Raw genomic sequence first — 26,871 nt, 5'->3', positions numbered from 1 at the left:
ATCTGAACATTCAGTAATCTCCCACATCTCCCAGTTGCTCCAATCAGTTTCAGTGATGTCATTCACTTTGCACATGCCCACTGCCTCTGGCTTGCTTACACTAGACATTCATAGTTTGGGGGTATGGAAGGAAATTGAAATATTTTGGATTATCAATCAAATCCATATTTCCTGGTGTGATGTTCTTCTCTCTCTCTCTCTCACACACACACACACACACACACACGAGACCACACACTCATTCTCAGGAACTTAATTAAAATAAAACAGATTAAGGTGGTCACCAGCTGTAAAATACATTGTGTATTTGGTGGTCACTCTGTCCACTGACTCTCAAAGTTTTCTTCATTTCTATTCTGTATATTTCTTATATTTCTGTTATGTCCAGTCAAGGTGGAAACGCCTCATTCTAATCTTGAGCTTGTTAGTGAAAATGACTGACCATGTCAGATGTATTGAAGGTGTATTAGCAAACATGTGGATCCACATCTGTTCACTGCCATCTCATCATGTTCTGGTCACAATGCACCATGGTACCTCATGCTATGCTGCCCACACTACACACCCTTCATTAACACCCCTAATCCTGCTATTCTTCTACCTCCTGACTCAGACAGCATCCCAGCTGACTGTGATTGATGTGTCCAGGCCCAGACCTGACCTCTCAGTCATTCCTGATCGTAAGAGTGAGTTTATTTTCTTTCTTGATGGCTGTTCTCTCCAGCTGGTTTTCACCACACAGCATATGCTGCAGTCACTGGATTGTCTACAGTAGAAAGCGATTCCCTTCCTGTTTATCTCCCCAGGCAGCTCTCACTAGGGCATGCGTTCTTGCTACAGGCCATTCTCTGACTGTGTACGCTGACAGTAATTAAGCTTATTTTGTGACTCATGACTCTGGTACAATTTAGCGTGACCGTGGATTTCTCACTTCTGCTGGAAAGCCGGTTGCTCATGCGACTGTCATATTAAATCTTCTCCTTACCGTTCTACTCCCCTCCCCCTCTCTCTTTCTCTCTCTCTCTCTCTCACTTTCTCTCATGTCTGGATGACCTAATTCCCCTCCAGAAGTCAGCCACTGAAGCGGACCACCGCCACTGGTGTGCCATCTTCACACAAATCACAGACATTGGTGTTTTGGCATGCTGATACTGTTTACTGCATCCCTGCAAAGTTAATACATGGGAGGAGCCATGTTTTAAAAAGGGGGAGGGTCAGTACAAAAAACACGTTACCAGATTGTTTGAATTTTGCACAGTCTATCTACCAATCCTCCTTTTTCAGAGGTGACGCCTGGCTGGTATGTGGAATATGAAGCTTGGTGACTGGTTGTTGTTGAAGGAAATCTGACGCAAGTCGTGGAACTGATTTTCACAGCTAGGCCTGAGGTAGACCCTCCTTACAACATCCACATCAGTCCACATTGTGACACTTCCATCCATCCATCCATCCTCGTGAGAAAATGGCCTTTTCCACTCTGTTTGGTCTACACCAGTTTGTAACTCTTCCTTTTGGGTTGTTCATGTTCCATCAGCTCTGGATGGCATCATTATTTATAGTAATGATTAGCAGTGACACCTTCACACTTTCACCTTCAAAGAAGTGTGCATCTGGACAGGCTTCCACTTGGGCCATGGGCAAGTTCTTCTCTAAATTGATAAGACATCAGCGACTGTGGCCTGCCCAGGAACCAAGACCAAAAAGGAGGAGAGAGAGTTCCTAGGGATGGCTGACTATTTATGGAGGGATGTACCTAATTATTTGGATAGCATGGGGAAAACCCATCAGCTGCAAGCTCTCGTAAGAGAGAGGGAGAGATAGTTAAACCCTTGGCAAACCGTCCACACTCTGGATCATCCTCTGGAGTAACCTTCATTATGTTCTGGAGCTGATGCAGAGCTGCAAGGGCCTTCTGTGAAGGGGGGAGGGACTCCATAGGGTCATATCAGCCCAATCAGCCAGGCCTTAAATTGTCTTTATTTGTCACATATACATTAGTGCACAGTGAAATTTTTCTTTGCATATCCCATCCTTGGAGGGTTGGGGTCAGAGCACAGGGTCAGCCATGATGCAGCTCCCCTGCAGCAGGGGGGGGTTGAAGGCTTGGCTTTGCATCAAGGGCCCAACGGTAGCAGCTTGGCAGTGCTGGGGTTTGAACCCTGAGCTTCAGATCAACAACTCTTAACCACTTGAGCCACTTTACTCACACCTCAACTTTCTGCCTCTCATTCTCAGTTTTTCTTCACTGTGTTAGTTATGCCTGTGTAATAAGGTGGCTAGTAAGGCAGCTTTAAAGTTAATTCAGCATATATACTAATTAAAATAAGCAACAGTTCTCTGATATCCCAAGTTACTTTCATTACAGTAATACCCCAGACTCTGTAAGTTCACAACTTCCCCCCACAAAACTGCCCCAGGTATAAGAACGCTACATGAAATGACTAGCAAACGTCATGTTAGCAAGTGAGTAAGCTCCATTTATTTAGGTGTCTCTAACTGTCTGAATTTGATTAGATGATTCAATGAATCCCAGCGACGCTTCTGCCTGACTTTCCTCTGTGGCGTTGCCATGGTTACGGCTAATTCAATCCTCAGGTCATTCCTTTAGCCTCTTTTAGTGTTAGTCTTCGCTGGCTAGTTATCCATACTTTGCTTTATGTTAAAAGTGAAATTATAGCATAAGAGATGAAAAAAAAAACAATTAAAAAGAGTTTTAAGTGGAAACAGGAGAAAAGATTTAAATGATATTATAATTATATTTTGGTCTGGAGTGTCAGGTTGTAGGGTCTAGATTCACACTTCCTTCATCCCTCCTGAACATTTCTCTCCAACATGGTGTTATTTTTCTAACGTTGATGGAGAAAGAGTTCCTCTTTCTTTATCTCCAGTGTGGGTGTGTTTTGAAATGAGGAGAGAAAAACCCCAGACACTGAATATCACAACATTTAATACAGCATTAAACTGTATTCACAGAACATAAACAATGTGACAAAGTCTAATAATATCAGTATATATTTCTTGTATAATACATTTTTTTTAAACCAAGAGGCACTTCCAGCATTTTCTGGCCATAGAGGAGCTACAAGGATAAGTGATTAAAATTAGAAAACATTAAAAATAAATAATGTTTATTCCAAAAAAAAAAAAGACATTTCCTTATTTCGTCTTCTCCATGCCCTCCATGAACAATATTGTGTTTTTTTTTGTACAAAATGGAACAATAAGACATCAATATGAATATTTTACTTCACAAATACTGGTGAATTGTACAGCTCCCTTTTGTATAGGTATTGCTACATGTCTTAAGTGCAACAAACTAGTGAGAAAATTTTTTTTTGGCTTTTTTTGTTTTGTTTTTTTTTCGGTCAGTGAGGTACCCATCACATATAAAAACGTGTCTCACTGATCACGTAGAGAGAGTGGGAATGGTACGTATTTCTTTTGGTGAAGGAAGAGTGCACAATGACCACCACCACCACCATCAGATGCATATATGTTAAAGATAAACGCTGACAGATTGACAGAAGACAAACGATGATCTCATGTGAACATGCCACGTTACTGAAAAACAGGATGTTGTGCCCGGACTGGATAAATTATTTTATTTATCCTGATTCGCTTGAATAGAAACAGCGTGTACATCATTCGTTCGTTCGTCTCTGGTGGCAGACAGAAATGAGGAAGGAGTTTGTGGAATAATCATAAAAGAGAAGGAATATCCGAAAAGGCACATGCAGGACGGCGGAAGAAATTTACCGGAAATACAAAGAAAACAAAATTCTGTCCCTGCCTACCTAGTGTCTCTATCTAACCACATGCATGAGCCATGAGTTTAACATAGGAGGAACTTTATACTCTAGCGAGTCCGTGCTCTTCTACTACACGTACGTATATGGGGAACGGAAATATAAACGTTTACACATCAAATCTGTTTCATAAATTACCTTCCAAGAAAAAAAAAAACAATTTCCCATTATAAAACAGTGAGAGCTTGGAAGGAAATTCGGCGACCGTATAAAACAGTGTGTACAGGCAGGATAGAAAGTATCAGTATTTACAAATGCTGCCGTATTCAAACGTAAGAGCTGGAAAAGAACGCAAACGGATAGATAAAAGGAAAAAATGACCTTGTTGGGGGCAGACTGATCTCAGGGACGTCACTCTGCCGGGGGTGGGGGTGGGGGTGGGGGGTACGTGACGTCTTAACACCTCAGTGAGACTCCACACACAAGGTCACCATCCTGTGTATGGAAGTACGTCAGATCTTATCAGCAGAAGGATGGAGAGACGCTGAAGGATTGGGATAATCAACCGGAAAGTTCTACACTGAAGCAATAGGCTTAAGTTAGAGACTGAGATGTGGGAGAATATTGGCTAAATATTATAAAAGACTTAGAGAACGTCCGAAAGTATGTGCACCCCTGACCATCAGGCATCAATATCCTGCTAGAACAAGCTCCAGATTCCCACTAGATCATCGGTGAGGATGTTGAAGGAGACTCCAGTTCCAGTTCATCTTATGAGTATATACCGTGTATGCTGTGATGGTCAGGTCAGATTGGTCAGATTGTGTAACATAAAGACGAGGATTCACTCTACTGCAAAACAAAAAAAAGTGATATTACAAACAGCATTGAGGAGCTAATGCTCATATTTTAGTGCAGAAATTTGTATAGAGCTATTTTAATCAGGATATACTGTAGTGAGTGTTTTTCTATGCTGTTATCAAAACTTTCCTATTAAACTTTCAGCATCACCTCCTCAGTTATGTTTGTGTGATCTAATGCATTTTTTCTTTTTTTTAGTCACTCACTCACTCACTCACTCAGGTACCTTATTATCCATAAAAAAGGCTTGGACAACGCAGTTGTTTTTATTGAAGGAATATTTGGCACAAACAGCTGCACTGTGAAAAAATATATAGATTTATATTTATATATATCACGCCCGACTTCATTGTCATTGTCATAATAATAATAATAATAATAGTAATAATAATAATAATATGATGGTAATCATAAAACTACCATCGGTCTACAGTTACGTGTCAGTATTGCTTGAAGTGCTGGCTGTACATTATGCTGCTGCAAATCTACGCTTAGGAATTTTGAACTAAACCAAAGTGCCGACTACGCCATGGCATTAGCACCTTAACTAAGCGTCGAGCTGAATTACGGCTACGGAATTCGCACCATCCGTGAACTGCTGTGGCGGTCAGTCTGCTTCAGGTTACGGAGCTACATGGCTGGAGCGTGGGTTTAGCACGAGTGCATTATGTCTGTTTTCTCGGAAGGGAAAGAAATCCATATCAGCATTGAGGCAAACTTCAAAAACCAACCAGGGTGCGTTTACATTTGAATTTCGATGTATATAATCCCTACATGGATATACGGTGCTATTCAAGATGCATGAAACGACTGAAAGTGTGGGGCAAACACACAGAAGTGCCGTGTCCTGACTCTGGGGGGTTTAATAAGCGATGCATACTTCATCTTGAAAAAATCACATGGTACAAAAATCACACAGATATAAAGAGGAACAGAGCTGGAGCTGGAACATCTTTATAAACTAACTAAAAAAAAGAGATTTTTTTCCACTCAGAAAAAGGGATGAAATGCTAGACAGTATTTACAGTGCTGTTGGATCGTCTGAAACAGGAAGGACAAACACTGGAACATTCAACCTGCAAAGCCATGCAGGCAGGTGAGGAAGCTGTGGAGGAAGGACACTTCCACAGGCGAACAGAAGAAAAGGACAGACACTTTAAACTGAAGAGAGAGAAAAGGGTTAGATAAGTAGTGTTAGACGTGTGGTGCATGCTTTCCTCCGTACAGATGATCTGAGGGTGTCCTTCCCCAAGCTCAAGAAGGACTTCTTCACTGAATACTTGTTGAAATGAATAGACTAATAAACAAAAGTGCAGATCATGGAGACCCCGGTCATGGAAGTAGTTCTGGAGAAGAGTGGAGCCTGTTGTTGTTGTTGGTGTTAGAGATCTCACGGGATTGCCGTAAAGCCCACCCTGTTTCCTCCACGAAGGTGTTCACCTAAAGAATCTACAGTGTTGTGTCGTAGTGATGTGCTGGCAACCGTTTATCAGGAGTCTTGTTTGGAAATAAAGGCTTTGTGACAGTATTCTAGTCTAGATCAGATTCCTGATCTTCATCCCATTTCGCTAGTTTTTTTTTCCCTCTCCAATGTTTTTCTACAGCTTGTGTCTTGATGTTCAGTTTTCCTGATATTTCTTAATCGTTTCCTGTTACTTTCCTTTATTCAGTCTGTTCATCATCTATTGATGCCTCATATTGCTGATCTTTCTCCTCCTCCTTAGTTTTCTGCTCCTTATCCTTGCTGATTGTCTCCTCCTCCTCTTCACGAATGGCCAGGATCGGCTCGGAGGCTTTGTTCGGCTTGGTTTGGCTTTGGGCCTCCTCAGCAATGACCTTCTTCCACATTTCATAATTCTCCAAAAGGTGCTGGGTGATCTGACAGAAGACTTTCTGTCGCATGTTGGGCATCAGTTTCTCTACAATAGATAATAAAAATATTAAACATACATTTACTTCAACTATTGCACGGCTAGCTATCTGAAATAAACACTGATTACGACAGACTTGGCAACACAACATGTGTAGGAAATGGATTAATGTATTAACGTACGGGAATGATCCGAGTTGGTGGAGGCGTCTTCCTCAGTTGTGTCTTCTTCTTCTTCTTCTTCTTCTTCCTCATCGGTCTCCTCGGCACCAGACCCTTCTCCAACCTCACTGGGCTGAGGCTCCACCCACCGGCCCGGCATGAGGGCTGCCGCGTCGTAGGAGCTGCAGAGCGGCCCCACGATATGTGTGATGAAAGACTCCTGCAACTTGGCAAGCTGGGGGGCTGAACGGTCCATGAAGGGGCTGATGGGTAAATCCAGGCTGGCTTCCTCATCACCCTGATACATAGTGCAAAGAGAGACACATTCACTGTTAAGGAAACTGGTCTCATGTGAATGTGAAAAGTATCTGCACCCCTGACTATCACAACCAACATGACTATGTCCCTGTGCACAAAGCAGCTCCATGAAGACATGTTGTGGAGGTGAAGGTTGGAGTGAAGAACTGGAGTGTCCTGCACAGGGCCCTGACTCCGACTCAACCCTTTGGGATGAACTGGAACACAGACTGAACCCCAGACCTCCTCAACTAAACAAGCGATTAATGTGCTACAAATTTCTTGTTATGAATTCATAAGCTAGTTAGGAGATTTTTATTGAGTAACAGTTAGTTGGTTGTTTTGTATATTGATGATTAAGACACGTGTTTCTCTTTATCCCACCCGCTGCTGTGTGTTCTCTGGTTACAACCTATTATCTTAATTACATGAGGCTTGAAACACTCTCCTCTTTCTGAAAAAAAAAAATCAGGTCAAAGCTGATAAATATCCAGGTAAAAATAAATTCTAAACTTGACAAAAACCTGATATATGCAAAATTTTGAGTGTAATATTAGCAAAATGTGTGTGTGTGTGTGGGTGTGTGTGCTTCCACAGAGCTGTACTATCTGACCATTTAACATCGGCCTTAATCGGAGAAATTGCTGAGAAATGAATATCCTGCATTTTTTGAAATGACGTTCACGCATAAACAATGAACCCCGGCTGCCAAGGCCTGCTGTTGCTATGGCAACCAGTGGCAACGTCTTTCAAAAAGGCCATCATGTATGATGTGCTTTGTTATGTCATGTGGAACAGAATGAATCATTCAAGAAGAGTAAGTGAAAGGGAGAGAGAGAGAGAGAGAGAGAGAGAGAGAGAGAGAATCAGAAAGAGAGAGATTATGCTGTAGATAGGGTCCTGACAAAACGCTCATCTTCTTCATTCTGTACACAACTGCAGCACCTTTTCTCCCACAAACTACTTAATATCTACTGTAACTAGGCTGTGTCCTATTGGAGGGGTGTTAAAGAAATGAACACACACACACACACACTCTGAGTCTATTTAGTGCATTAATTAGTGTCTATTGCTGCCACCAGTACAGTTGTAAAGTCATTATCTTCAGCACTGCTGGAAAGGACCAAGCTGGTTGCCAGGAAACCACATGTCCCTGCTTTTCTCGAGTGACTCTGGGTCAGTATTATTGATGCACCAACTTGTTGCTAAGGACATCTGTATTATTACTCCAATTACACACCAAGAACTCGGCATGGACGGGATTACAGAGTCCCTCGTGATTTCCAGGAATCAGGAGAGCTGGTGCATGAATGTGTTGTGTACCTGCTCATAAAACTCGTTGACAATCCCTTCTGTCCACTGAAGATGAAGATCTTTGTGCTTCAGAGGCCCGTTAACATCCGCTAGCTTGATACACATCTGGCAGACCAGAAGCCGGTCGTTCTCATTGGACCAGTCGATACCTGAGCAGCCTTCATGTCCCACCTGGATACAAACGACAAGTTCAAGTGAAAATCTAGCGTCTTGTTTAGGATTCACCTGCACTGAGGAAGCAGAGTAAGACGTCACCTTGGCGTTGAACTCCGCCAAAAAGTCAAAGTGCTTTTTCAGGTCAGTGGCCAGAACGGCCTCGATAACCAAAAAGCGGAAGCGCTTGAAGTCCACGTGGTCTAGACTGGCCAAGAAGTTGTACTCAGGCTGGGACATGAACAGATTCCAGGCAGAGGCAGCGTGGTGATTCTCCAAAACTGAGCGGTCGTTGTACAGCACTGCCTGCACAAGAAAAAAAAAACAGTTGTTTAACTGTGTCTGTGTTTCTATTAATACAACAGGATGCAGTTACAGCACTCATTTAAACACACAGCAGCCTCCCAATTAGTGTTTAGGAGAGTTTGAAATCATTTATTCAGGCATTTTGTAAAAATCTACACTGCAGATTTGTAGGCTGACTGAGCTTGATGTCATCACTATTTTATTTTCAGACCCTCGCTCATAGCCAGGCCCCGCTGGAGTCCCTGCTTGCACTCTGATCACAACGTCTCTACAGGGTCTATAGAGCTGTACATGGTCTCCCGCTGCCTGATCCTGACACACTTCTACCACTGTGAATCCTCTCTTCCTCTCTAGCTGCTCCATTCATCTTCATGATTTCAGGCTAAGGAGACCGGGGTTGCAGGATCTCTCTGGATTTTGCATCCTCAAATTCAGACCAGTCTCCCTGTCCCTGCCTCTGAGAAGAACTCTAATGCTACCACCACCATGCATCACCATGTAGGTACATATACCTGCCCAAAACTGGTTGATTTGTCTCTTATCACTTTCCTTATGCTCTCAGAGTAAGTGTCTACTGAGTACCTTACATTTAGGACTGGCTTCTGCTAGCCACGGCACCCTACAATGGAGGACTGAAGCTCTGTTAGAATGGGTTCCTTTCTGAACTTCTGGAATCACATTATATGATATGCAACTATCTGAAATTCTGACTTGTCTCTCTATGGTGATTTAGATTTGGAAATTCATGTTCAGAAACTGCATTAGATACAGTTGAGGACAGACCTGTGGAGCACTGGTGGCCACCAGGAAGGCGTTGGTTCTACCAGGATGGTCGTAGTCATGCATGGCAGCTGCCACATACAGTGCCATCAGCTCCAAGGCAGGTATAAGCCCCGCAAGACAGCCATAGCCATCCTCCGTTTTGGGATAAGTCTTAGAGAACAGATAATCCGCATTCCCATGACTGATCCCACTGACAGCATCTGCACAAAGGAGCAGAAAGAAAAAATCTAGTAAAGCAAAGGGGAAACCACACATCAAGCTGGATAGTACTGGATTTATATACAGTAAATCGCTTGTTTAAGCGTTTACACGATTCCATAAATTCAGAAAAAAACCTTCATAACCTACTCATGCTCCTGAGTGTGTGTTCATTATACATAAAGTAAATAATCTAAACTTTGATCAAAACAGATTATTTGCATTGTGTTACTGAGTCACATCACACTACCATGCTAATTATTCTTACCTGAATCACTGACTGATATCGAGTTGTGAGCCAGTAAAGGTAAGCCTGGCACAGGCTGTGTGGTAAGATACCAGACTGCATGGAGGACGTCTGTGGCATGGATCCTGTTGTGATCTGAAATGAAAGAGAGATTAAGCTACACCACCAAGCTACCACAGTTCTATCTGTTAATGCTTTCCTGCTCTTACTCACATGGGATGTCCCTGTAACCGTTCTCCAAGGCATGGAAGTAATTCATGAATTCCTTCACGGGGATGTTGAAGAGTTTAAAGAGACCGGTATCTTCGAATAGCCTGTAAGACATCTACAGCACAAAGGTGGAGATTAGAGACTAATCATAACTAGCTATTTTGGTTGATGGCAAGATCAGAAGAGAATTTGCAGTGCCAAAGTCTCCTACATCTCAATTCACTGAGCTGTACAATAGCACCACCACTCGATTACTGAGTAGTCGGCTATTTCCAGCACATCTGTGTAGAGTGTCATGCTGGTGTGAAGTGTGGATCAGCAACAGCACCTTTTTTTTTTACACTTAATGACACACACATGACTACCTTGTTAGCGCACACTGTGGGTATATGGTAAGAATAGCACGTTTCCATCAGAAGGCGCAGCATGGCACGGCAGATCTATCAGTCCCCAGGCTGAGCTCTGCAAGCCCATGTAGTGTCTCAAGGACAGTTATTAGGTGCTTACATTTCTTTTATCATGACAGAACTCATCTGAATCTCAGGGGAGGGAGTCCCAGTCAAGCCTGCTCCAGGCTCCAGGCTCACATCACACAGAAACATAAATAGCACAGTTCACCAGAAAAAAAAACACAGGCGTGGATTTCCTTCTGCAGAGAACATTCCCGGTAAATGTTCACATTGCACTCGTATCCGATTAGAGACTAATAAAACATCAACATATTGTCAAGTGCCTTTATCTGAAGGATACTCAATGAACACATGCATATAAACATCTGAAAGCACAAATTTGATGCCATCATAATAACAGTGATAAGGGTGTGATAAGGGAGTTTCGGCCTTGTTCAGAACATTCACATGATATGTAATAGCTACCGTAAGGCCAAGGTCGAGTATCCAATCTGGATCATACACTGCTTTGGCCTTTTACACCAATGATTGTCCAATTTTATTTGCACAAAATCACTAGCCAGTCACCCCAGTCACTGGTCCAGCAAGTCAGTCAGACTCACACCACTATAACTCAATACCTCTCCAGCCAGCCAGTCAGTCAGACGCACCCTAGTATAACCCAATACCTGTCCAGCCAGTCAGTCTCACCCCAATCTACCCCATTACTGGTCCAGCGAGTCAGTTAGACTCACCCCAGTATAACCCAATACCTCTCCAGCCAGTCAGTCAGTCTCACTCCAGTATAACCTAATACCTCTCCAGACAGTCAGTCAGACTTACCCCAGTATAACCCAATACCTCTCCAGACAGTCAGTCAGACTTTCCCCAGTATAACCCAATACCTCTCCAGACAGTCAGTCAGACTTACCCCAGTATAACCCAATACCTCTCCAGACAGTCAGTCAGACTTTCCCCAGTATAACCCAATACCTCTCCAGACAGTCAGTCAGACTTTCCCCAGTATAACCCAATACCTCTCCAGACAGTCAGTCAGACTTTCCCCAGTATAACCCAATACCTCTCCAGACAGTCAGTCAGACTTACCCCAGTATAACCCAATACCTCTCCAGACAGTCAGTCAGACTTACCCCAGTATAACCCAATACCTCTCCAGACAGTCAGTCAGACTTTCCCCAGTATAACCCAATACCTCTCCAGACAGTCAGTCAGACTTACCCCAGTATAACCCAATACCTCTCCAGATGGTCTCACCCCAGTCTACCCCATTACTGGTCCATCCAGTCAGTCAGACTCAGCCCAATATAACCCAATACCTGTCCAGCCAGACAGTCAGACTCACCACAGTTTAACCCAATACCTGTGCTTCAACCCAGCTTCATTTGATATTGATTCAACAATATAAAAGACCCTAAAAAGGCAGTAATGTCTTCAATCCATCTTTCAGCTGTTTACTAATGTTTTCAGAGACAGATGATATCTACTCTCTCTTCAGTCTGCAGCTTTAACAGCTGTTACAATAATGCTCATGGGAATGCTGCCAAAATATTCCATTCTTTCAAGACTGCTAGTTTCTTTTCACTTATCTCTGTGAAGTGAAATATGTAGCTGATCCATTTCTACATGGAAAAGACCCTCAACACTAAGAGCCAATGTTTGCAGCATATTTAGCCACATATCATTAGTATGTAGTCTTAGCAGGGACGTTAATTGCTCTCTTCTGCCCCCTAGTGGAATAACAGAAACTAGGTTGTGAAAACAAAGCCTCAAGGCTTTCCATAATGGACTTCAGTTTTAACTTGTGTGGTATTGTCTAGTGCAGTTCAGCATGTTAAACTAGCAATTCTTCAGCATTTTGGGGAAATTTGCTACAAAACAGCTAGGAGCTAGGAGTTTTCATTAAAAGCAAGAAAATGTCTAATGGATTTAGGAGAAGCAGCAGCAGCTACTAAAGCCGTTGCAATAATTCCAGTGTTTTGTTTTCATTATTAGAAATCTGCAACAATGCATTATATTTCGTTTTAATATTTTGGATGAAACTACAGGGCTCAGATTAGTGCTGGAGCAGATCTTTGCAACCCTACTAGTCTGTTACACAGCAGTTATTGTGGTTATTCACTTTTACTTTGCAGATCTTTTCCTTTATTATGGTAATGATGTAGTCTCTGGATAAACAGTGTGTCTATGCACTAGGTGCTTTTTATCTCTCGTGTACCTTTCAGTTCTCACCTGGCTTAGGATGCGACCACACTTCCCATTGGTTTTCTCCACCAGGCTGAATATTGGGAAGTTCCAGTTGTTGATTTGACTCATTAGAGGCTCCAGGCCCTCCATCACCAATGGTTCAGGGGCTAGAATTGGTTTGTTCTTAAAACATAAGATGGGGTTATTAATGAAATACTCTACAACTGAAAATTGAACAGTAATATATGCATACTATACACATGTGTAAAAGAACACAACAAAAATTCAATGTCCACCTTAAAACTTTAAAATGGACAGTGAGGGTTTCATTCAAAATCACCTCTGATGGTAGTAACGTATGCAAGAGAAGGGTCTCTGCTTGCAATGTCCTGCAAAGCTCCCGCATGTTGTAGGGCTGTCTCCGAGCCTCTCCATCCTCCTCGTTCTGTGCAAAATCACTGCTGTCACTGTGGATGGTTTCGTAGGTGCTGTCGCAGTCAGAAGACACCACTGCTGGATCATCTGGGTGATTCAAGACACAGTGAGAAACCATGTGTTGTTTCCTGAGATTACTGTTTGTCTAACTCCACGTCATGTTCACACTTAGTGCTGTTTGCTTAAACCACATGCTACATGGACATTACACCAGCTCACCATGAGAGGCCGCCCTCTCCCATGTTATCCACTTCTTCCTCATTGCTTACATAAAGCCTCTGTACTTTTCAGTTCTTAGCTGAATTGATCTGTAAATATTTTCGATGCCTTAACAATTCATATAAAAGTGTGACTATTAAAAATCATGGCAGATTTTCAATATTACTGTTATAAATAATGAAAAAGTGCTTGTTCAGTCATTAATAGACAATGTTCTTTTAGCTATCTGACTTTAGCCACTAGACTTATAACAAAATATAAATATACAGTATTTAATGTGTAAGTGCCTCATCAGAAATGCAGGCAAAAGTGTTCAATATTTTTTTCCAGTATTGGTACTGTACTACTAATGCAGAATAAAAGCCCATTAAAAAATGACTACCTGAAAGCTGAGTTTTATCAGCTTTGTCTGGAGATTCCTGCCCATGCCACGCTTTGCTGTATGGCCTTCCACAGCTGTAAGACAGCAGAACAGGTGGACTGCATCAGGAGAAAGACACATCTTTTTGGAGGTTTGTGATCTATTAATACACGCTCGCTAAGTGATATTTGGCCGTTGAAACCTAGCTACATCCTCTCTGGCTAACTGATCACGTTCTTGTCTCATGTAACATGGTGTACTCGTCTTATCTGCAACAGGCATTGCAGGTCTGCTGTGTAAATCAGCAGTGCTGACAGAACTGCTTCTTTGTACCCAAGATTCATTATAGGTCAAGGGCACTAGGACACTGATACCTTTACACGAACACAGGCGCTACACACCGAACAAGGTTAAATAGTTTACTTAATATCCATCTTGTTAAGGAGAATCTAATCAGGTTCAGGCATTTTCCTGAGGTTCAGTAGATGAGGTAGTGCTCAGTTAACGTGTCTTACCTGCTACAGAGTAATGGGAGAGTCCAGTGTGGCTGGAAGTTTCTGGAACTGGGGGAGTTACAGCTTAAGGCTCGGTGAAAGGTCTCTGGTGAGAGGTAATTGCCCTGAAGGGCCCCAGTATCTGGCAGGTCCATGGAGGGCAGCTTATTGGTGGGGCTGTTCACTGAGGTTCCCTGGACTGGAGGCGAGTGGCAAGGTGAGGCCATGGGTGAATTGCTGAAGGGATGGTAACCTACTGATCAAATGAACACACTGTCTTAAATATAACACACACATACACACTCACTCACACACACACACACACACACGCGCACACACACACACACTGGTTACCTTGCCTGACTTTGTTGTAGAGGTAGTTGGGGGCTGAGGTGATGTGGGAGGCAGACATGGGCCTGCAATCAGAGACAGTGAGCAAGAAACAAATGACTATTCATCAAACTACTAACTGAGGAAAACAAAATCACAATCAAACAATCAGACACACATATACATAGTACCCAGTGAATACAGCTTTATATTCCACAAGTCTTTCAAGCAGCTTGCTATGTCCCAATAACCCCCAAATCCTTGCCTCTATGTTTGGCCTTCACACTAATTGTGGAATTATTGAATAGGTCACTGATTCATCCTCCTAAGTGAGGGCTGAGGAAAGAAAGAAGCCTGTAGAGAAATAGTATGTAATAAAAGAGTTTTTTTAAGAATAAAAATACAAACTTGTTTAGGTGTAACTTAGTGGCAGTATATTGCTAATTTGCTTGGGTGAAAACAGTCTTCCTGGTCTTACTCAGTTACTGCTTTTGTGGTTAATAATGAATGTGTCTGGGTGGAACAGCGTTACAGCGGTTTGGATCTCAAAATCTGCCAGCACAGGACTCTGAAATTGCCTTCATGTCGGTGCCTCAGTTAGCATAGAAGCAAGGATTCTCTGAACTCAGATGACCTATTTCACTCAACTCATTTTTTTGTGGATGTAAAGTCACCATATTTCAACATAAACAAAGTAGCTACCAGTATTTTATCCAGAACAAATCAGAACAAACAAGTCAGCAGTGGCTACTGCACAGTGCTCCAGAACCGTGCTTGGAAATGAGAAATGACTGGATATCTGGTTACCATCTGCATCAGTGGGCATGAAAATGGGTTATACATATTAGCCTCTCTACAGATTAGAAGATACACCATGGACTAGAAAAATGGCTTATGACTTAAAACATGGAGTGTCTGGAGTTTGACTTTGGCACATTTGATATAAAACCTTCACTTGGATTCTATTCCTGGATCTAAATCTTTGTCACAACTGTTTAGGAATGATCTTCCAACATATCATGGAAGAGAATATCACCTTGCAGATTTCCTTATTTCCCTAAACTTGGCAACTTTACTCATTCATATAAACACTTTAGGATATGAGTCTTCTCTGTAACATTAATTTGGTAGACGTTCTTATTTTAAAGCATTGGAAATATTTTCCACTTTGGGTTTGCCTAGTAGCCTTAGTAGCCCTCTGGTCAGAGCAAGAACCAATGGAGGTTGTAGTTCCAAGATGAAATCACATAATGTGGGGGAGAACAAGTGCTCAACACTGGCCCAGTGATGCTCCTGACCTATAGATCTATAGAATGACATGCCTTGGATACTATCAATCAATACATTCAAACCTTGCCACCTGGGAAATACAAGATACCTGAATTTATCCAGTGCTTAGGAAAAGATTCTTTGGATCAAATGTGTTTTCCTAGAGCTCAAGGTAAGGGGCAGAGAACATAAACTAAAAAAAAACATTCTTTAAGGAAGTGGCAGAGCAGGCCAGTGATTCACATTTTGCTAATAACACATCCGAATTGTAGTTAGTGGAGTACCTGCTGGAGGGACAGTCATGAACGGGTTTGATGGTGGAACTGTGGTCTCGCCTGACCAAGCTTGGCTCAATGGTGGGAAGCCCTGTGGCAGAGGTGGTAGTTGTCCAGGAAGAGGAAATGCGCCGAAGAGGCCCAGAAGGCAAACTCCGTCTTGAACGCTGCTGGAAGAGAAACAAGTCAAACTTATCCAGCAGTTGCTTGGTCTTACCTGTTCTTACCTGTTTCTGTTCCTTCAGGGAGGTTGATGAACAAATCATAAGCTAAAATGTACCAAATGTGTCTGCAAAACCTGAGACACTCCACAGCTAAGGTCTGGTGTCCTTAAAGTTAAAAAGATGGCCACCCAAATGATCTTTTTACCTGGTGAACACCTTTTGATTTTGGTGTTATTTGTAAAGCCTATTGTTAATCATCAATTACTTTTGAACCTACATGGCTTTGTGTCTAGCTGGAGGGCTGCTCTAGGACATCAATCTGAGATGCAGGACATCATTCCTAAGTATTGATTTTATCTTTCTTGTTGCTACCTTGCCAAGTTTTGATGCTTCCACTCTTTTGGGAAGGCTTTCCAAAAGATGTTGCAAGATTGCCTTGCTGTGGGGATGTGTGTTCATTCAGTTATAAGAGAATTAATGAGATCAGACACTGGTGGTGGAATGTTGAGGAGACCAGTTCCAGTTCATCCCAAAGGTGTTCAGTGGTCTTGAGGTCAGAGTCAGGGCTAAAATTCTGGAATTCTTCTAAATTACAAAAATTGCCAAATTCTGACCCTGCCATCGGTGTGGCTCAGCAGAAATCCAGATTCATTAGAACAGGCTATGATATTCAATCTGATCTTCATCTGTCCAGATTTGGTGAGTCTGTGCTCAGTGCAGACTCTGTTCTGTTCTTGGTAAACCTTGGGCTTCCTGTCTCGAGTTCACCGATTCACCTTCCTTAGAGCACTGTTGGTATGTACTAACCACTGAACCGCCCCATAAGTCCTGCTGTTTTGGACATCACAGTTTGAGCCTTGTCAAAGTCCTTGCTTAGATTCTTGCAAATTTTTCCTGCTTCCTAAACACCAACTTTGAGAACTAACCATTCAGGTGCCTCCTAACAAATGACACCCATTGACCGGAGGCATCATAACAAAAGAATGAATGTTATTCGCTTCACCTGTCAGTGGTTTTAAATGTTTTTCATTTTTGGTCTCTTCACTGGGTGAGAGACTTTCCGTATTTAAAGCCAATCAGTGAATCACCCTGGGTTTCTGAGCCATTTTTAGATGCAGGTCTGACTTATATCAAACATTGCTGATAAGTGTTTTAGCACTGTGAGATATCAGTGTGTCCCCAGTGCAAATGTTTATCATACTGCAAGTCTACTGTGAGTAGACTTGTAGATGGTATAATAGGCCAGGATACTACAAGCTAATTCAACATTAGTTTTGAAATCATCTCCTCTGGCTGAATGAAGAAATGCTTCCAATAGCTCAACAAACACTGCTTTTGTACCGCTACCTGCATTTCAGGTTTCAGGATGTAAGCCACCCTGGAATGTAAAAACAGCTTCTGCTCTTTGCAACCTTGTGTGAATTGTGTTAGCATGACCGTATTTCTCAAGTACATTGATTCCAAATTTTCACCCTGTTTCCTTCCAAGATGTCCATGTTGACACAGCTGCAGAGATGACAGATAAAACACTTCTTAGGGATCCAGACTTGTTCATGTTTTTCTTCACTCCGACTGCCAAAACATCACCTTAAATTCATCCTAGATTTAAAAGCTCAACTGTCGGTGGACTCTGGGAAGCCGGATGACTTGCAGTGGTCTGTTTAAGATCAGTGTTCAGTGCTGTGTGACATACTTAAAGTCCTGGTTTAATGAAAGGGATTTAATAAACATCTTTGTTTGCTGAATTTACTGTAGCATGTGGAGCAGAGATTGAGAGCCGTTTGATCTTACTGTACTATGTGTGTTTATCCTGATATAATCTTAAGTGCTAAATTCTTTAATAATATAAGTCACTATCTGCTTCATTCGAGGCTATGTTATTTCTCTGATGAGAAACAGGACATGTATTTTTGTGGCTGTGGATGTCAGAGAGAGAGAGAGAGGAGAAAAGTGGTGTAAGTTATTTGTAGCCATGTTTTTGCCTCTGTTTTGCTCCCACTTTGGTCATCTTCAAATTCTCTACCACCAGCTAGGGAGGGTGAAGGCTAATCCTCAGAGACATGTGAAGCTAGCCAAACCTCTTCTTTTCAAACGGCTGCTAATAAAAGCACCAACGCCCCTGTTCTGCACCCATGAGCTCACAGATGCCACTGATTGGCCAATTTTGCTGTGACATCATCAGGATTCCAACGCATGATCTCCCAATGATAGAGCGATCACTGTTCATTTCCAGTCACTCAGGAGCTCCCAGCTGTAAACACTTTAATTCAGCAGAGTCTCTACTCCTTTGTATGAATGGAACACTATTTCCACTTCACTTACATCACTTACAAAACAGCAGTTTATCTATTTAATTTCAACTTCTCGGACACATGCATGGCTCAGCCAATTCGAGATGCTGCATGAGGGTGTGGACTTCATGTAAACTTCATGTACCTTAGGGATAGCCTTCTCAAGACCCTCCTCAAAGTCAGTGCAGGGGTGTCCATCAGTGGAAACCAGCAGAGGGTTGATGCGTGAGCGGTGGTGGAGCGGCTGAAAGGTGAGTTGCGTGTTGAGCAGTTTGCTGACAGCTCTCAATGAGCTGCAGGTGTTTGGAGGCAGTGATGGGTCAGCCAGGAGGTCTGAGATTAGTCCATGGGCTTCACCCATCACTGCAATGTCCACCATCACACTGGTGCCTGAGGACTACAAACAGAGAGAGAGAGAATGAAAAGAACAAAGTGTGAAGCACATTTCTCCAAAGTCAGGTCACTGCTTTCAAAACAATTAACATCTGAATACTTTGTCCTAAATGGATGTCAAATTGCAAGCATAATTTTCCACAAACTTTATATAACCAACTAGAACTTTAATATATCAGGTATTTTCAGCACTAACTTATTGCACCTTGTGTTCTTTTTATTCTGGATGATTCTGGAGTTGGATAGCAATGCTACTCATTTTGAGTGGCTGTACATTGATGAAGCTGGCTACAATCTCATAATTGAAGAATATGACCACACTTAGTGTCCCTGGTCATCAGGGAGAAAACATCACCATGTCTGCTGAAATTTTAACCACTGGTGTTGTGGCACACAATGCTGTCTTGAAGCCATACAACACCACAAGTATCCTAAATTCATGAAATCCTCAACAAATAGAGTGAAATTTCCACCAGAGAAAAATGCTGTGCTCATTATGCAGAAACTGTTTGGCCAAGATAAGAGTGGGCTTAGCTGGCTGTGTTAATTGTTTTAAGAGCAGCGACATTAATTTGGAGTAAATGTGTAAAATCAATCAAGAGAAGCTTATGAAAAAGAAATCAGTTACACAACAGTTCATTTAAAAAGGAGACAAGCAAGTGAGTCTGAATCAGAGAAAGAGCTCCAGTGATGAAGATGCTTTCTGTTATAAATGTTTCCTTCTTGTCTATTGTACATATATACAGTAACAAAAAAAGTTTACAGAAAAACAATCACACCACAGCAGCACAGAAACACACTTAGGTCCTATTGTTCCTTCTATCAGCACTCAGCCACATGGGCTTCCTAATGGCCAATCTGCCTGCCCGAGTCTGATATGCCATGTCTGATCCTATACCTCCTGACAGCTGAAAGACATCCTGATGAAGAGCTTTGGCTTAATGCATATGCTTGAGCCTGCATCAGCCTCTTGCTTCTTATTTTCTACAGTGGCTAGCATTTTATATCCGAATGATGCTAACCCTTATCATGAGTGATGAGAAAATGGTGAAATAACTTCGCACCAATAATTCCAGTGAGAAAGTGGAAGAACCTTCTTTTTTTCTGGTGTGAGTGAGTCTCAACTGAATGATAGTCTGTGTTATATTTTATCTGTAATATTTGAGATGATAGAGCCACTCTCATTCCTGTCAGTTCACTGGAACACTGTGTGACCTAGTGCTGTCACAACACCGCTTGAGAATATATGCTGCAAGGTAACATTTGGGTTCTACTCCAAATATGTTTCAATCTAAATAAAATGTTATTAACAGCCATGCCATTTAGTTATATTTTATACTTCCAAATCAGCTAAGTCAGTTCATTGTTAATGAATCTCTATATTTTTCCTGATCAGCTCATTCAACTGCTATACCTCCACCATCCTGCAGAAGGAGGTGTTCTCATGAGAAGAGCAGCACTGAGGCTCTGAATCCTGCTGCAGCTGTAATGCAGACGAAGAATGAAGTATCTTTACGACTATACTTTTCATCGCAGAAAAAAACCATTCAGACAATTTTTCCTTTCTGTTCATTATAAGCAACAATGAGGACTAAAAGACTATGAATAATGGCTCATCCTTTGCTGTGAAAACCATACCTGTATGGGCTGAACAGTTAAGCTTCTGGATTGCTGATCAAAACATCAGGGGTTCAACCCCCAGAACTGCCAAGCTGCCACTGTTTGGGCCTTCAGCAAGGCCCTGAACCCTCTCTGCTCCAAGGGGCTGTACCATGGCTGACCCTGCGCGCTGACCCCAACTTCCCAACAAGCTGGGATATGTGAAAAACTAAAGAATTTCACTGTGCTGTAATGTATAAGTGACAATTTAAACCAGGAATTGTGTCAAACACACAGGGATAGGCTCCAAAATAGAAAGGATAATATAAAAAAAAAAAAAGCCAAAAAAATCAATTTGAGAAGGTTTTTTTTGGAAATAAAGGTTGTTTTCTGTTATTTAGTCAAAGAAGAGTTGTTCATAAATAACAATCTGCAATTGTAGATACCATCTTGTACCAGCAAGTCATCCTAAAGAGCAAAGTATGGAGCTAAGGAGCAAACACTTTGCTAGTGCTTGAACCATTCCAGTTGGTACACCTGTCCCAGAGCTGTTGGGCACTTGGTCTTGCTCTAAAACCATTTGGTTGCATTGAAAGAGGTTTCCTTTGGGAATAAATGATCCATGCCTGTCATGTCCACAACCTTTGACTTGCTTAGATGAATCATTGTTTTCACCAACTTGACCAGTGCAGCGTATACCATCTGGTGCACATATGTTAGGGTCTCAAAGTAAATAAGACTTTTAGTACCCTTGGTGCTCATTATAAATATTTAGTGATACTTGGCTTGTCCAATAGTTTTATAGATTTTCTTGCTGTTGTGCACTGGCTGGATGTCAAGGGAGAGAAGTGTTCCACAGCTTCCATACCACATCCCAAATCTCCCTTAAGGGTCCAGAGACAGGTTCGAGGGGACAGGGTACTACATGCCACCAAGCTGTTTTTGAATGAATAGAGACAGTGGTCACAAAAACAAAGCAACCTTCAGTATCTAAGGTAGGAAAAGTTCCTCAACACACAGCAAAACTGCACTGCTGTGTTTCATGCAAATTTATCTGTCCATTACTTCCTTACTACCTGTTCAAATCCATTCTCTAACCTACATCTCCTCTACAGACCCTGGCCTCTCAGAGCTAAGGACAGTCTGCCAGTTTCCGAAGGTAACCATAGACACTGATGACTTTTCCAAAGCTATAACACTGTTCCACTCCTCTACCAGGAAGACAAACTCAGTGGAAGTCCAACTCCATAAATGGGAGCCCATTTAATTTGATATTATTAGTTTATAGAGGTATAAAAAACTTTCATGCAGCTATAATCTAAATTAGTATCCACTTTTGCATTCTTTACACTATACTTTTGCAATCATTTGCTGCCATCACATGACATGAAAACATTTTAATAATCCATACACCATGACACAAAATAATATGTACCACAGCAGCTGAACTCTGTGGCGAAATGGAAATTCTTTGCATTTTTTGCATGGATAACAGAAACGCAGTGATAGTGTGCTAGTGATGAGATATGCTAGTAACTTTATGCTAGCATTTTTGATAGAAATACTAAAGACAGGCAGTTTAATGTGTGTATCACACTTGGCTAAACCTTGTGCAGGTGAGAGCAGAGCAAAAACCAAAGCAGTCATATGGGCTATTGACTTCCATACAGCTGTCTTTTCTTACCCCTTTGCACAGTCATAGGTGACCATATGGTCGTAAACATTCCGCCTCTCTCGAACCCATACCGGACCACCCAGCATTGTATATCAAAATCACTACGATCTCAGGCCGTAAATATGGTAGGCTAGGTTGACAAGTTTGCCTTGTGCTTGTGAAAAGGTGAATTGTTGGAGCTTCGGCTCCTTGTGTTTCCATGTGTGCCCATTTAAGACTCTTTAATCTAAACAACTCCAACACCTCCCTTCACTTGGCCGGCTTACCGTTAAAGTGTCAAGAAAAACATGGCAGTTCCTTAAAGCCGGACAAGGGTAGAGCTAAAGCTAGCAAATAATGCATCGCATTTATTCTTCTTTCCCTAACAACATGACCCTTTACAAATCAACTAAGGACAACATGTTCAGTCAAACTGTTCTTAGTCTATTAAAAGACTTTGCCTCTTTTCTTTTGCTCTTACTCACTCTGTGCCTCACTACCTCTCTCTCTCTCGTGCTCACTCACACTCTCTCTCTCTCCTCCCTCCCCTTGCCCTTGTTTCTCTCTAGGCTGCTTCGAGGTGGTGAGTGAGAGGGGGCGTGGACAACAGCATCAACTCATGCAGTGTATGCGCTCCTGCAGCAGGGCCTTGTAAGGAATAGAAGCTTTGGAGAGCCTGGATGAGAAGAGTCTGCCCGTCACATTAGAGTCACGTTTGACATCTAAGTGGCTGTGGGCCAAGCGAGTGCAGTTTCTTCAGCTGCACTGCCACAACGGTTCTCAAGAGGGTCCTGACCTTATGAGTGCAATAAAAATCACATACAGTGTTTTAATCAACCTCAAAACCAACAAGCAGGCAGTTTTACAACACACTGCAGATTATATACAACCGGTGCAGCCTACCTTCACATCTCCCCAATCAACACATGCTCCTGAAACACTCTGTGTTTCATCCGTGCTGTTTCATTTCGCAGCTCAAATGAGCCGTATTATTTTCGGATCTAAAAATAATCTATCTAAAAGCGATCGTTTATCTAAAGGCAATGTAAGTGGCAGAACAGGTGAAAAATTCCATTTCTCAAAAATCATTCATGATATGTTTAAAAGAAAAGCATTCTGGGCTTGTCACGGTGCACGCTTGATCTCGTTTTTATCTTGCAGCCTCGTAGGAAGGGTGGACTCGCATTTCTTGAAAAGTCAGGACTTGTGGTTGAAAGGTCGCAGCTCTTTCCGCTGTCACATCCGGCTTAGTAGCGATACTAAAAACACACAGTCTAGGAGACTGTGACTAGACTACGCATGGGATGAAGGATGAAACCAGGTTCAGGGATGACCTTTTCCACAGATACGCAGAGAATAAAACAGGATGGGGCATGTTGTTATAGGAAACTAATCCACAGACCTGAAGCTGAGAAGCCTGCTTTAAACTGGAGCCTTGAGTGTACTTTCATAAAGAGCAGCAATGCAAAATTGACTTGATATCACTCACATCTCTGCCCATCAGCTTTCCAAGAAGAACATTCCACTGTCTTCATCACTGTTTCAATGAGCTCCTTTTAAAAGAATTTACTAATTTTAGAAAATCCAGAAGACTGGTACACAAAACAGACCTATCATTAGATATGAAGGCTGAAGGGTTGAAGTTCGTCACAAAACATTTGACTAACAGGTCAATCCAGACAGCAGTTTCTCTTAGTAGGGACTCCTCTTTTGGGAACCAATGGCTTTCAGTTGGGGTTGTGCTGCTACTTACTACTGAAATCACAGGTTCTCTCGTTCTCCCTTTGAAGTACTGCAGCCTCTGAGATTTTTGGACTGTCTGTCCCTGTCTCTGAAGGATTGTGGATACTCTTTCTTCCCATTTGGAAGCAGAGAAGATGCTCTTTCTTCATCTGTCAGATCACAGATTCTCTCTCTCTCGCCCTGTGAAGGATCACAGACACTCTCGCTCAGTCTTACTCAGTATGTGGACACTCCCAGTCATTCTCCTACATGGACAACAGCCCTTCTCTCTATCACCGTCTTTGCAAATAACCTATTACTCACTCTCCCCATTATCCCAACCGTTGTCCGCTAAGCATTCAACAACCCCTCTACATTCACCTGTTCCTGTTCACTCAGTCACGCCAAACACCACCATTCATCTCAAACCTCCACACACATGAATTCTTTAATGTATGCAGCCCATACAGGTGTGGCTCTCCAATCAGTCACATTTTACACACGCAGGGAAAAGGATCTATGTATCTGGAGGCCTTGAAATCCTTTCTGCAGCAGCATCAAATGTAGGGATTCCCAAAAAACACTCAGTTAATACTAAATGAGATGTTCAGTGTTCGAACACACTGAGCTAACACACTGGTTTCTCTTCCTATGCGGCTCAATGCTTATGTATCTGGGTGGCTGATTGGAACAACAGGGGTTCAAGCCCCAATATCACCAGGCTGCCACTGTTGGACCCTTGACCCTCTGTGCTGCAGGGGCTGTAACATGGCTGACCCTGTGCTCTGACCCAATGTAGCTAACAAGCTTGGACATGTGAAAAAAGAGTATTACATTGTGCTGTAATGTATATGTGACAAATAAAGGCTTTATGACACCAGAGGGCCATTGTTTGCTAGCTGAAGAAAAAACAATATCAATCACTTAACTGCGATTTTAGTCTTTTTAGTGCAGTATAAGACAGGAAAAAGCACAGTAGAAGAGTTTTAAAAGTATTGGAACGAGACGAGAAAATGGCGGACAGTAGACCACAGGAAAGGAATTTGTACTCCAGTGTCATACAGAAGTGTGCACCACTTCATTTTGGATGAATAGTAAATACTTGGCTTGTGTACTAGGGCCTGGCACCAATAAGTGGCAGCGAAGGAATCCTGCCGTTTGTTTCCACTGGAGAGATGGCCACTGGCAGCATTTCCTAAACCCCGTAGCCACAACACATGGAGCTAACACACTGATTTCCCTTACTCTTATGAGTATCACATCAACTTTATGCACTGGATATTTCAGCATAGAACTACAAGTTAAGCATAGTAGCAGGACAGTCCAAGGTCCACAGGAGGTATGACTACATACCTTTTTTCCACTCTCACTGTTACCTGACACTGTTTCAAACTGATGCACACAATTACTCAGACTAATCTAGGGCTGCTCTTGACCTATATCGGGCACGCTACTCACAGTCGTTTCTGCAGCTGGGAATAAAAAAGAGAGAGAATGATGACTTATGGTTTTGATTGGTCGATTGTGGCTTTCATAAACGGATAGCGGCCCAATTGGTCATTACTGATGAGATCATTTGACAAAACGAGAGGAAAATGTGTCAGCAATAAATAACACCAGTAACCAGGATGTGTTTACTGTAAATAGGAATTAAAGTGCATGTTGTTTCAAACAAATAAAGACCTGCTGTGTTCTTTAACATTCTTATAAAGCCAGAAGCCAATCTGAAACATGTATTGGACCTGGGCACCTCGTGAAGTGGGTTTTTTCCAAATATAAGAAGCTATGTAAACCACCACACACTTTGACTCCACACAAAAGCAACCCAAAGCTGAATGAGTGTTTGGCCCGGCATTCAGTTTTCCACCATACCTCAACACCGTTCCCTTTCTCAGACCCATCTCTGAGCATATTTAGCATAATAGTGTGTAAATGATGCTTGCTAAATGCCAAAATAAGAGCTCTTAACTCACAGACTAATCAAGATTGAGCTGAGTCATAGCGCACAGCAAATGATTAGATGTAACAGTGTACATCGACCCATAAATCAGGGTGAATAATGGCTGTATACTTTTCCAGGGCCACACAGAGTCCTGCCAGTGAGGTGAAGGAGTGGTGTTTTTTCCACTCTTCTTAGTGAGGGTGACATCAGTGCCAGGCTAAGTGGGAGCTCTGGCCAGGATGTGATTGGGTTATAGAGCTTTAATGGCCTGGCCTGTGGAGAGGCTACATTAACCCCACATGCTGCAATCTACACAGCCACGGGGCTTATTATATCCCCTGCGCTAATAAGAGTGTCTGGTGTCCCAAAGCATCGTCATAGAGAAGACCAGAGAGCCAAGCAGAGATGCGTTCATACGTAACTACACGAATGTATACGTGTTACATCTGGTTATTTAGATCTACACACCAAGACAGTTAAAACACAGCCATTTAAATGATATCACCACCTCAATAAAGTACATCTCCTCAGGGTTAGGGTTATGACCCATATTAAGAAAGTTATTCCTGATTGCTTGGTACAGATGTGCTGGGAAGGTGGGAGTAGTTAGTAAAAGTACGGCTTTGAGGGAAGAGAATTCATGTGTCCTGCAAATCCATCTGCCTGACTGCTGTAACCATGGAGACATGAAAAGGTAATGACGCAGTCGAGCACTCCTTCAGGTATTGCTAAGCGCATGCACGTTACATTATTTACTGCTTTTAGCTCATTTCATTTCTGTCTATCAAATTTGGTGAGCAGTGTCGCCTGTAATGGTGGTCTTACGGAAAATCTGAAGGACCTAATTCTATTTGCAGGGACATCAGAGCTTACATCAAGCCACTGTCCAGACGAGTGACCAAGATGAACCCAGTACATGGATTTAAAAATCAAAACAAATTAAAAAGCGAATCGATTTCATCTTACACACATTATAATTTCA

At 42.3% G+C, this 26,871-nt stretch overlaps 1 protein-coding gene and 1 long non-coding RNA gene across 5 annotated transcripts in view; one reads left to right on the top strand and one right to left on the bottom strand.

The window, feature by feature from the left end:
* Window positions 1–3,014: 3,014 nt before the first annotated feature.
* pde3a (phosphodiesterase 3A, cGMP-inhibited) overlaps window positions 3,015–26,871 on the bottom strand; it is a 36,840-nt gene continuing 12,983 nt past the window's right edge. Inside the window, exons 2-15 of one of the 4 annotated variants that reach the window (XM_058416864.1) lie at window positions 18,725–18,976; window positions 16,134–16,294; window positions 14,605–14,666; window positions 14,272–14,503; window positions 13,778–13,851; window positions 13,082–13,263; window positions 12,787–12,924; window positions 10,151–10,262; window positions 9,959–10,072; window positions 9,493–9,692; window positions 8,506–8,709; window positions 8,260–8,421; window positions 6,661–6,937; window positions 3,015–6,526 (exon numbers count right to left, since the gene is read on the bottom strand). In XM_058416864.1, coding sequence (XP_058272847.1) covers window positions 6,270–6,526; window positions 6,661–6,937; window positions 8,260–8,421; window positions 8,506–8,709; window positions 9,493–9,692; window positions 9,959–10,072; window positions 10,151–10,262; window positions 12,787–12,924; window positions 13,082–13,263; window positions 13,778–13,851; window positions 14,272–14,503; window positions 14,605–14,666; window positions 16,134–16,294; window positions 18,725–18,976 — 2,427 coding nt within the window. In that variant the 3' untranslated portion in view covers window positions 3,015–6,269. Of the gene's footprint in view, window positions 6,527–6,660; window positions 6,938–8,259; window positions 8,422–8,505; window positions 8,710–9,492; window positions 9,693–9,958; window positions 10,073–10,150; window positions 10,263–12,786; window positions 12,925–13,081; window positions 13,264–13,777; window positions 13,852–14,271; window positions 14,507–14,604; window positions 14,667–16,133; window positions 16,295–18,724; window positions 18,977–26,871 lie in introns of all 4 variants that reach the window. The other 3 variants (XM_058416863.1, XM_058416867.1, XM_058416865.1) reach the window with 3 other exon arrangements.
* LOC131369971 (uncharacterized) lies at window positions 18,972–25,553 on the top strand. The gene is made up of 3 exons (XR_009207359.1): window positions 18,972–21,566; window positions 21,687–21,730; window positions 22,795–25,553. It is a non-coding gene; the product is annotated as an uncharacterized LOC131369971 (long non-coding RNA).

Source organism: Hemibagrus wyckioides, linkage group LG19 (assembly GCF_019097595.1).
Source record: "Hemibagrus wyckioides isolate EC202008001 linkage group LG19, SWU_Hwy_1.0, whole genome shotgun sequence".
Lineage (NCBI taxonomy): Eukaryota > Metazoa > Chordata > Actinopteri > Siluriformes > Bagridae > Hemibagrus > Hemibagrus wyckioides.
Note: the sequence above shows the minus strand (reverse complement) of the source record. Positions and strands in the feature narration are given on the sequence as shown.